The 12,535-nt window shown below is 39.8% G+C and overlaps 1 protein-coding gene and 1 pseudogene across 1 annotated transcript in view; both read left to right on the forward strand.

Annotated features, from left to right (window-relative positions):
• AQP9 (aquaporin 9) overlaps window positions 1-11,365 on the forward strand; it is a 63,475-nt gene extending 52,110 nt beyond the window's left edge. The window contains exon 5 of the mRNA XM_019657542.1: window positions 11,024-11,365. Within this exon, the coding sequence (XP_019513087.1) occupies window positions 11,024-11,245 (222 nt within the window). The 3' untranslated portion in view covers window positions 11,246-11,365. The remainder of the gene's footprint in view (window positions 1-11,023) is intronic.
• LOC109390684 (60S ribosomal protein L34 pseudogene) lies at window positions 5,007-5,369 on the forward strand (annotated as a pseudogene).
• Window positions 11,366-12,535: the final 1,170 nt, after the last annotated feature.

Here is a 12,535-nt window from a genome sequence, read left to right on the forward strand (position 1 = left end):
TGTTCTATAATCTACTGACATATGGAATTTTTTCCTTGCTCCAAAACTACCTAGATATTTCTTATTTTAAATAAAATCATGTTGGTTTTTTTGTTTGTTTGTTTGTTTGTTTGAGTTCTTATAAGTATTAAGACTGCTAAGTACTTAGTTCAGAGGTTGACTATCCTGTCCACCAATTGGGATCTCCTGGGGAACTTTTAAAAAATGCTAATTCCCAGTTGGTTGTTTGTAAATAACTCAGGTGATTCTAAAGTGCAGCCAGGGTTGAGCACATTGAGTTGGTTAAATTACATGGGTCTAAGGTTTCTTTGAGAACAAAGTCTAGTGGCGGCCAGGTTATTCCCAGTAGGATTCTCAGTCTTGGGATCCTCATGGATTAGAGAACAGTAGTTCCCAATAAGGGGTAGTTTTATTCACTTCCCCTGCACCACTCTAGGAAGGGGACATTTGGTAGTGTCTGCAGACATTTTTGGTTGTCATGACTCGGGAGGGAGTGTTACTAGCATATCTGGTGGATATAGGTCAAGAATCTTACCGAACATCCTACGATGCCCAAGACAGCCCCCTGCCCCACAATAATTATTCAGCTCAAATTGTTGATAGTTCAGAGGTTGAGAAGCCCTGGATTCAAGCAAAGGTGAGGAGAGATGTTGAAATCCTAAGCTCTGATTCAAGTTCTGCCAAAAACAGATGCCAAGCAAGTCATAGTCCCTGGGGGTGGATTATAATTATTAGAGGATGAAGCAACCTAAAATTTGAGTTTTCAAGTTGGATTGCAGAATCTATGATTCACACAGGTGTTCATTACACACTGCTTGGTGATTAATGACTAGGATTACAAAGAGGAAATGTACACTTATGGAAATCAACCCCAGGAAGGTATTTTTAATGGGAGAAAAACCCTCTTGCTCCAGGTGCTCACACTCAAGTCCTCCCTCTCACTTCACAAGTGGGTTTGCCTGTGTCAAGTTCTTATCCAAGAGAATGTCTATAAGCCTGAATGATATGAATTAGAAATCAATTAGATAGCGCCAACTAACCTATTTGTTAAATAGATCTTTTAGGAGCTACAACTACAACATTCTCCTCCCTTCCTTGTCAATCCCAAAACTTAATAAAAGTGTTTATTTTAAGGCCAAAAATAGGATTTCTCTATGATACCCCAACCAGTGAGATCTCAGCCTGTCAAATGTTGGAAGACTTCTAACCAGTAATAAGAGTCTCAGACTTAACTTTCGATGGTTGAACAGGATAAGTGGAGTAAAACTGTCATATATTAAAATCTGATCCTTAAGATGGGTTATTTCCTTTAAATTACTTTCATACATACACACACTTGTCTCATTTAAAGTTATGTCAGTGCTCAAAAATATCATCAGGAAAAAGAATTACAACTTTTAGTTATACAGAATGGCTTACAAGTTTTATTTAGCCACAGAACCTATAGTTAAAATAAAAACTTACGTTGTAACCCACAAGTAAACCAGAGCTGCTATAGAAAGAGTGGAGAAGGGGATAGGAGTTTCATTNTTTTTTTTTTTTTTTTTTTAGTTGAGCCATCCTGCCACCGGTTGGCAGCTGTTGGCAGCTCAGCTCACACCGGGAATCGAACCACTGGTTGCTCAGAGCTCACACTGAGCCACTCTGCCGGCCCTCTGTGTTCTGAGACTTTTGCTGAGTCACTCCAGGCTCAGCACTGGCACCAAACCAGAATTTACATTAACCAGATGACCACAACTCTTTCCACTCTAGTGACTCTCTGAGACCCTGCCTCACCCAACTTATGTACCTCACGAGGCTCTGTCAGCAGCTGAACTTTAAGGGAGCCAGCAGGTAGCAACAGGCCTCAGGGTATCTTGGCCTTTTGCGGAGCTGCCCCAGGTTTGGTACTGGTGGCAGATGTCCTTGGTTCACAGTGTGGCCCATCCCACATGCCTTCAGGTTTAGCACACGCAGTGAACAACTGTGGATCACTTTGTAGCTCCTACCAGGTAGCCCCTAGCTGGTGACAGGCAAGCGGGTGACCTGGGCCTGCACCGGGGCCTCTCCCAAGAGGCCCCAGAACCAACGTACTTGGAGGTTGGCTTCAGACCACAGCAGAGCATCATCCAATTAGCCCCACAAGCAGCACACACAAAGGGCTGTCTCAACAGGCACAAGAGCCTCCTGGGGTGAATCCCACTCAGTGGGGTAAGACCCCGCACAGCAGCCCATAAACTGGACGTGGCCAAAGCTCACAGACAAGCAGCCTGAGGGTCAATCCCACCCACTTATGTGCGTAAACTCTCAAGGACAGCAGACTCTGGGTCCTCTCTCCCATGCAGTAAGAGTGACACCTGGTGGCTGCTGTGCTCAATGCCAGTGCTCTTCCTTCCAGCCTGCATTTATGACCTAAGCTTTATGAACCAAGAAGGGTGTTTGGATGATCATGTGAAGCTGTGCAGATGGAAAAACGAAGCTCAGAGTGGGAGGTGGGGGAAACTTGCCCAAAGACCTCCTAGACAATCCTGAGAACTAGGTCTCATGAATCCTAGGACAGGCTTCTCGTTTTGTGCTTATTTCCTTTCCTATCCTTTCTTGTCAACATTTGATACAAACAAAAGGCCCTGTGGAACATGTGTCATAATTAAGCATAATAATAAAAATCACAGCCACGAACCCTTCCCTTAAATAGAACACTATGAAACCCTCACGAGTGTCAGTGTGCAACTCCTGTTTCCTCTGCCTCCTCCGTATTGTGTCCTGAACATTTTTTTTGTTCATTCCCTTGCTTTTTAAAAATTTTATCTCAAATGTATATATCCTCAACAATATATATTGTATAGTTTTGCTTGCTTCTGAGCATTCATGGTACTTTCTACTGAGCTATTTAAATGGATTTCTAGCTTCCAAAAAAGTTGACAATTCACAAAGGCAGTTGCTTTCTCCTAGAACTATACCTTTAACATAATGTACTAATGTTGAGAATTTCTGGAGGGGAGAGAGAATTGCAGCACAATAGCCTTATCGGAGAGTAACTTTAAGCTGTGACCTCAAAAAACAAGCACTGAATTAAATTATATTTAGTAGATAGTTCATATTCCACCTTTGATTTTTTAATTCATTCATTCACTGACAAACATTTACTGATTTTTATCTTGTCATTGCCCTCAGAGACCAATGATGTCCAGGAATCTCTCCACATTTTGCCATTCGTAATCCTCAGGACTCATTATTTCAGGAGGAGGGAAAGGCAATTCCTGTATAATCAACATGAACTTTTCCTAGATGCCCTCAATTTTGACCATGAGTTCAGGGATGATATTTTCTAAAAGGAAAAGAAATGGGACATATTTTCTCACAGGTACTAATAGGATAATGGAATGAATCATCTGAAATCAGATGTATTGAAAAACATAAGATAATGGTTTCCAAGCTATGGTGAGTTCCCTTATACTTAGCTCTTGCTGAGTTAAAATGGAGCCATGAGCATGAGAAAGACTAACTGGTCAGTGACTGACTAGCAGTAATACCAGGAAGAAGGCCAAGTAGTGTATCACTAATTTTTTGTTTGATTTCAGAGTTGGAAATAACTTTTGGTGGATTCCTGTAGTGGGCCCTTTGCTTGGTGCTGCCATTGGAGGTCTCATCTATATTCTTGTCATTGAAATGCACCACTCAAAGCCTGAGCCAGACATCAAGGCAGAACAATCTGAGGACAAACCAGAGAAATACGAACTTAGTGTGGTAATGTAGTCATGTGTTCAGTTCTGGATTCACGATTGGTCGAGCTGGTGTTCTCTTCAGGAAAGATGGCATCCAGGAGTCTTTGTTTTCATAAGACTGGGGTGGATCTGCCCAGATTTCTCTGCCAGCCATGTGGGACACCTATTTGGAAAAGCATCTGAGTGAAGTTTTGAAAACACTGACCTCTCTTCTATCAGTTTTCCCCCAGAATAGCAGGACTCTCTCCTTAAACAGCGTCTCTCTTGCCCTGTTTATTTCATCCTTTGATGGAAATTTATTACTGGGTAAGCACTAATAACTTGGAACCTTGACCATCGACTTATTTGGATGGTCTCAGCTGCATTACCTATATGAAATAGTATCACCAAAAGCCTTATTTTCAAACCCACAAAGGTTACATTCTGAGTATCAATCAAAACTAAATTGTAAGACAAAACAGCAGTTTCAGTTAACATATTCGTGGAACTAATGGGTTAACTCTCTAGTTATGTTGTGCTACTCTAATTGCGTAAATATTGATATTCTCTAAACCTAGGGATGTAAAAAGCAGTAGAATGCAGCTGGTAAGCACAGAAGGACATTGTGGCATTCAGAAACCTCAGGAAACAAGATAAATTTGGGAAACCAAATGGAATTTTTTTTAATGGAAACCATTTATCAGATTAATGTCTTGCTCTTCATGTTTTTAGAGGGCACCAATTAATTTCCTGGTCTTTGGCATATAATAACCTAAAATATAATCATGACCTCAGTCATGAAAAATACATCACTCTATATTTTTTAGCTCAAATGTGTTTTCCTAATTGCCCACTCGAGGACAGACAAATGACAAGTCAATGATTGCATTCATCCATTATTCTGTACATGCCCTAGAAGCCAAAACTGAAAGCCACTGGCTCCTAGTATAGTATAATCTTCAGAGTGGAAGGTCTCTGGAAAGATAAAATACTTGGGTTTTACAATCCACAAAGCACTTTCACCATATTATCTAATTTAGTCCTCACAGTGACTATCTGAGGTAAACACTATGCTGCCCACTTTTCAGATAAGAAAACAAAACCTCAGGAAAGTCAAAGGAGTTGCCTAAGGTCACGTGGAAAGTTGAACATTGTCTAATGCATCCTACACCTTTCAGAAGACCAGTAACTGGCTGAGAACCTTGGCCAGNATTTAAAGTGATGAAAAGCAAGGACCTACCACCAAGAATATACTACCCATCAAAGCTATCATTTCAAATCGAAGGACAGCTCTTCTGGGAATGTTATCTACAGGCGTTCAGAATGGTCCAGCATTTGACATACCATCAGAGGCTGTCCTACAATACAGCTTCTAATAAAACTAGGCTGTCCTGAAGCCCTGGTAATAGAATTGTTTACCTTTATACCAAGAAGGTTGGGAAAGCACCAAAATCTACATGTGGCATGTGCCCAGGCCGACTTCGTGGAGTTCGTGCTGTGAGACCTAAAGTTCTAATGAGGTTGTCTAAAATGAAAAAAACATGTCAGCAGGGCCTATGATGGATTCATGTGTGCTAACTGTGTCTGTGACAGGATCAAGCGTGTTTCATTATCAAGGAGCAGAAAATAATCGTGCAAGTGTTGCAGGTGCAAGCACAGAGTCAGAAAGCTAAATTTTTAAAATAATGAAGCTTTTTTTGAGTAATAAAAACAATTAAAAGGCAAAAAACAAAAAAAAAGAAAATCGAAGGATAGATTAAGAGCTTCCCAGGCAAGAAAAGGCTAAAGGAATTCATCACCACCAAACCAGTATTACACAGTATGTTAGATGAATTTCTTTAAGACAGAAAATTAGAAAGATCAGAATTATGAATGATAAAATGGCAATAACTACATACCTATCAACAATTACTCTCAATGTAAATGGATTAAATGCTCCACTCAAAAGACATACGCGCAGGAGGGTTGAATGGATAAGGAAACAAGACTCTTACATATGCTGCCTACAAGCAACTTACTTCAGATTGAAAGACATACACAGACAGAAAGTAAAGGAATGGAAAAGATATTTCATGAAAATGGAAATGAAAAAAACAATAACAAAAAAAAAAGCTGGGGTAGCAATACTTATACCAGACAAAAAAGACTTTAAAACAAAGGCTATAACAAAAGATAAAGAAGGACCCAGTAATCCAACTGCAGGATATTTATCCAAAGAAACCCGAACGCTACTTCAAGGGGACGTGTGCATCCATATGTTCGTTGCAGCATTGTTTACAATAGCCAAGATGTGGAGGCAGCCCGGGTGTCTGTCAATGGAAAAATGGATAAAGAGGAGGCAGTACACATATACAATGGAATATTGCTCGGCTGGGGAAGGGAATGGCTTCTTGCCATCTGTGGCACATAGATGGACCTGGAAGATACTATGCCATGTGGAGTGTAAGAGAAAGACAGATACAATATGTCTTTTCACTTATATGTGAAATCTAAAAAACAAAATAAACAAAACAGAAACAAACTCACAGATACAGAGAAACATATTGATGGTTGCCAGATGAGAGGTGCTTTGGGAGTTAGTGAAAAAGGGGAAAGGATTAAGATATACAAATTGGTTGTTACACAGTAATCATGGGGATGTAGGGTATAGCATAAGGAATATAGTCAATAATATTGAAATAACTACGTATGATGCAAATGGATACTAGATTTGTTGGAGTGATAGATAGGAGGGGGTTGGGGGCAGGGTGAAAAAGGTGAAGGGATTAAGAAGCACAAACTCATAGTTACAAAATAGTCATGGGGATGTAAAGTAAAGCATAGGAAATATAGTCAATGATATGGTAATAACTATGTATAGTGCCANTCACCACCAGAGCATGAGAAGGCTGAACAAAATGTCCTCAGCTTAAAAAGGTCCTCTGTGTTCTTCCAGTGGAGAATCAAAACATAAATCTTAACAATCTCCTTATTCCCAGGGCCCAGAATTAGCCCATGGGTTTCCTTTAATCCCAAGTTCCTGAATTTCACTCTGGGAGACCACTGCCCCCACCACCAAGTCACCTCCGTTAGTTTCACACAGACCCCCTAGAACAAAGATGCCCCAAGGTGATCTGTCCTCCCTTTGAGCCCTGCTTGGTGATTCCCCCAAAGCTCTATGAGTAAGGGGGGCTTTAAAACAGATAGAGATCTTACCTATTTTCTGATTTGCTAAGTATATGGTAGGCGGCCATGTCTGTGAGAGAATGCTGAATCACCTAATGCCAAACTCTGAGCGCCATATCCCTTGTTAGCATCAGGGTTTTTCCCTTCATGAATTCATTTATTCATCCATGCAGCTACCTAATCTCTTATTCAAGGCTGTGTACTAAAGATGGTTAAGACCAAGTTGCTGTTCTTCACAGTGTTACATGTTCTATTTCAGAGGGGTTAGCATAGCCTCTTACACAAGTTGAAGCTAACATAAAAGAGATTTGACTAATGAACTCCAGGAATTGAAGGTTTGCAGCTCCAAACTTAGGAATCATGGGGGTGGAAGAGGAGGGGCATTTTGTAATATATGGACATGCTTAAATGGGGAACAGAGAAGATATTTCAGGTGGAGAGGATCCAAAGACAGAATGTTAAAAATAACAAGTGATCCAGTCTAGCTGGAGGGGTGCATGAAGAAGGTTGAAAAGGGCAATTGGTGGCAGATCATAAAAGTCCTAAACCCCCAGAATGAAAATTTGAGGGTTTTGCTGCTCCTTATTCTGTAAGTTATGGGGAGCAGCAAAGGATTTAGGGCAGGAGTTTTTGACATGTTTAGAACTCAAATTTAGCAAAATTAATCAGATATCATTATATAAAATGGGTTAAAAAATAGAGAGTAGAGGGGGGCAGAGACAGCAGTGGTAGAAACCACTTAGGTAAGAGCTTGGCTGGCTGGTAATCCTCAACCAAAAAGTTCTCAAGAAAACCTTTGAGGGACAGCAGGTCTCCAAAATGTTCCATTCTTTCAAGGTTCTGTATCTAAGGTAAGTATCTCAGTAGATATTCTATCTTGGATCCACAGCCTCAGATAAAGCCAGAACTACCTTATTCTCAGATCCTCACTTGCCCCTGCATGGAAAACAGTGAGGATGACCAAGGAGTAGGACACCAAAAGTTCCAACAAGAGCAAGAGTCAAGAGACCCTGAATGACTCTTGTTTTTCACTTAAATATTAGAATGCTTCCCATCCATGTTCTCTTCACAAATTCCCATTAAGATGTTAATGACTTGATAGATGAAGGATCCAACGTTAGTGTTAATTTTCTTTTTAAAGGTTACCCAAAGGAATGAATTCCTGATGAAGGTACGTTAAGCAATTAACACAGACATTTTCCTGGCATCCCCAAAATCATAGTGTGCAAATGACCTTGTGTACATGTAAGACTGGGCTAGGCAGGGAACCCCATCTGAGCTGCTTCATTTATGACTTGTCACCCTAGCACAAGGTATTTATCTCTCATAGAAAAAGAAGAGTCCATCCAGGGAAAGGAGAACATGTCCTGGCAGATATCTTGGACTCTAATCTGTTAAATGACCATGAGAGATTCACCATAAAATAGTGATGGCAGAAATAAAATGATGGGTCAAATAAGGTGGCTTATATCCACTTTATGTGCTTACCTGAAGAGAAGGCTCCTAGTTCTTTAAAAACCTATGTGCCTCTCACAGAAACTTTCATCATGATTTGGAGGTGTGGGAAAGGTTGCCGTAAGAACAGAGTGCTGGGAAGGGAGATCCAAGATGGTGGAGCAAATAAACACTCTGCTTGTGTCCTTTGATAAACACATTAAAATTACAACTAAAATACAGGACAATCAACCTTGAGAACCATCTGAAGCCTAGCCAAACAGAAGTCCTATAACTAAAAATANAGGACATGCAAATGTTGAGAAGTGCCATGACTAAGAAGTATAAATATCTCAACTCTCTATCCTTGAGGTCCCAAGAGAGAAAGAAAAGGGGGAAGACAGAAAGGAAGTGGGGTGGGGAGGATAGGAGGGTAGAAAGAAGCTAGCTCAGATACACTCCAAAATTTTAAGAGATTGTCTCCAGGAGGTGGAATTGTGGTGAGGTTTATTTCTCCACCTCTTCCAAAAAAAATATTTTAATAATATTTTTTACTTTTAAAAGATTAAAAAATGGCAGAAGTCTTAGGTGGCTTTTGAGTGACATTTAAGGGCACCTCGATGCCACAGAGAGCCAGAGAATTATAACCAGTATCATTTGCTTGGATCATTAAAGTGGATTAAAAATGACTGTCTTGTGAAGTATAACCCAACACTACCTCTCTCCATTCTTATTAGATCTGTTCTAGCCTTAAATTGACTTTTAGAGTACTCAGAGAGTCACCAATGACCTGGATCCCACTCAGTTATCATCAAATATTGACATTCTGCTGAAAGAAAGGCATCTAATAGGTTTCTGACTGGCCTTACAATAAAGTCATCTCTCAAATACTCAGAAATCAGTAAAAGAAGGGCTCGCCATGATTTAACTCAGGACCAGCTAAAAAAAAATGGATCGGGTGAGGAGGAGATCCAAGATGGCAGAATAGGTAAACACTGTACCTACTTCCTTCTGTGAAGAAATTAAAATTACAACTAAATTATAGAACAATCAACCTGGAGAACCATCTGAAGTCTGGCTGAATAGAAGTTTTATAACTAAAGAAAAAGCCACGTCAAGACTGGTAGGAGGGATGGAGATGCGGAACTCGCTAACCCCAAACCTTNTACATTACGATTCATAACAGTAGCAAAATTACAGTTATAGAGTAGCAACGAAAATAATTTTATGGTTGGGGGTCACCACAACATGAGGAACTATATTAAGGGGTCGTGGCATTAGGAAGGTTGAGAACCGCTGCATAAATCAGTTGCCTGGTTTTCATCCTGATGCTTCTGCACAGGACCTGTGGGCTCTTGGGCAAGTTTTTTAACCTCTTCCTACCTAAGTTTCCTCACCTGTAAACTGAGAAAAATAATAGGATTTATCTCACAGGTTATTCTGAGGTTCTAATGAGATAAAACATACCAAGTGCCTGGCACATAAGTGTTCAGCAAATAGTCACTATCATTTCTCTGTTAAAGTAAAATAATAGTTTGGAAAGTTTAGAAAACAGAGAGTGGGGAAAACACAAGCAATAAGCCCCACTTCAGAATGCTTGTTATCACTGTTTGTATATAACAATTTTCCTTTTAGGCATGTTTTTAAATGTAAAATATAATGCACATATAATTTTTACTTAATATTATAAGCATTTTTAAATGTTACCCCTTATTTATATTTACTGTTTTTAATGGCTATATAATAGACTATAAAGTGGGCACTCCATCACATAGTTACTCCTTCCCCTATTGATATGTACTTAGGTGGCTTCCAGTTTCTTAGTACTACAAATACAATTGACACTTGAACAATGTGGGGGTTAGGGAGACCAACCCCTGTGCAGTCAAAAATCCATGTATAAATTTTGACTCCCTCGAAACTAAACTACTAATAACCCACTGTTGACTAGAAGCCTTACCAATAACATAAATAGTTGATTAACATATTTTATGTTATATATATATTACATATAATATTCTTACAGTAAAGTAAACTAGAGAAAATGTATTTGAGAACACCATAAAGAAGAGAAAATACAGTTTAACTTATATCCATGGTATGGTTCTCAAATATCCAATGGGGTCAAATTGAATGAATAAATTTGTGGGGTTTTTAAAAATACGTATTGCTAAATTACTGCTGAATTTCTTTTTGAAAGTGTGGTACATGTTTAGTTCTGCTAGAAAAGCTAGAGAGAGCTGGTATTATTTCCCTAACATTTGGTATTGTTTGCATTTTTTCATTACATATCAGTTTTTCCCACTTGTTTCTTAATTTTACTCTTTTTTTATGAATTTTCAGTTCATTTCCTTTGCCCATTTACCTATTGAGGTCTCACATTGTTTGTCTCACTAATTTGAATGAACCTCTTTGTTCATTTTTCCAGCCTGCAGTTTGTGTTTCACTTTAGCTGGGTAGTAATTTAGCAGGATAGTGTAGTAAAGATAATAGTCTCTAGAGCTGAGCTCTGGGCCCACATCTGATTGCTGCTAAGTGTGTGACCTTGGGCAGGTAACCAATCTGTAAAGAATGATATTACCATCCATATCTAAGCTTGCTGTGATAAAAGCACCTGGCACAGTGTGTTCAACCAGTATGTAGTTATTACTAAATTTGTTTTTAACAAGAAGGGGTGAATTTTGAGATGGGCAAGTGGGCAGGATATAAGCTAAACTCTTTGCACATTTCTCCTTCCCCAGGTCGTGGCCACCATGTTCCTCCTCATGTTTGTCTTTGCCATCTTTGACTCCAGAAACTTGGGAGTTCCCAAAGGCCTAGAGCCCATTATCATTGGCTTCGTAATTATTGTCATTTCTTCCTCTTTGGGATTGAACAGTGGCTGTGCCATGAATCCAGCTCGAGACCTGAGTCCCAGACTTTTCACTGCTTTGGCAGGATGGGGGTTGGAGGTCTTCATGTAAGTAACATGGTGGAGCTGGGAACACATCATGCTGTGCTTTATTCAGGGAGGGCTGTGCTTTGAATTGGGATCCAGGAGAGTGCAGATGGGAGGTTGGAGGTCAAGTGCATACTCTGGTCATTACTGTGGAATGTTTTATTGGTGATTTGTAATATGGGTGTGTGNGACATGTTTGCCAAACTGCAGAGAACACAAGGGATAATTATTATACTAGACGATGGAACTCAAATATGTTCTAAAAATCTCATCAAGCTGGAATAATGTCACAACAGACAAGATGAAAATTATCAAAAAAAATTTGTATATATATATATAAATACACTTTATTCAAGTCCATAACACCATTTAGGGAGACATTGGAGAGAAGTAGCCAGCCATTCTATGACACATGCCAGGGATTTATAGCTAGCTGTGCATTCCATCTGATGATATGATTGCTAAATGTCAATAAATCCAGGGCAGTGTTAATAGTCAGGATAAACAGAAGCACTGTTCCTTCCATCTTCAGCATGAGACAGATCAATTTGGGTACTGGGAATATGTTTTAAGTGTATTGTTTCAAGTTATCTATTGCTGTACAGTAAGACCCTGACTTACGAACATTCGAGTTGCGAACTTTCACAGTTAAGAATGGACCTCGCATTATGAACACTGGTAGAGTGAACAAATCGTGGAAGTAGCTCACGTGTCTGCCAGACATTGTCACAGTTGTGCTGCTGTGTGCTTACTGTACAGTGCGATAGTGTACAGTAGTGCAGTGCTCAATCAGAGCCCAGGATGTCCGGAAGCAAGAGGAAAAGCAGCTCCACCATCTCCCACCTGCCCTCCCTCCTCCAGTTTAGTAACCCTTCTTGTCAGTTCACTCCATGCAACCCCCTGTATGCCAGTTGTACTGTACTGTTCCACCATTTTAAGGTAACTGTAAAAGTAAAAATAGTTTATTTACAGTATTTTTGTATGTGTTTAGTTTTTTGATGCTTTACATTGTATATTTGTGTCAAAGGTATACAAGACTCACTTTGTCAGACTTACAAACGAATCCGACTTACGAACGTTCTCCCGGAATGGAACTCATTCTTAAGTCGGGGACTTATTGTATAACAAACTACTCCAACTTAGCACCTTAACAAAACTTTCATCTTATCTCTCCAGATTCTGTGTCTTGGTTGGGCTCAGCTGGATGCTATTCTGTTGTGTTTGCGTAGAATGTTTTTTTGCAGTTGCAGTGGTTGGCAGTTGGGGCTGGAGGCCCATGAGCAGGACATCCAAGATGGCTTCTTCACTCACAGAG

This window comes from Hipposideros armiger, unplaced genomic scaffold (assembly GCF_001890085.2).
Source record: "Hipposideros armiger isolate ML-2016 unplaced genomic scaffold, ASM189008v1 scaffold_276, whole genome shotgun sequence".
Taxonomy (NCBI): Eukaryota; Metazoa; Chordata; class Mammalia; order Chiroptera; family Hipposideridae; genus Hipposideros; species Hipposideros armiger.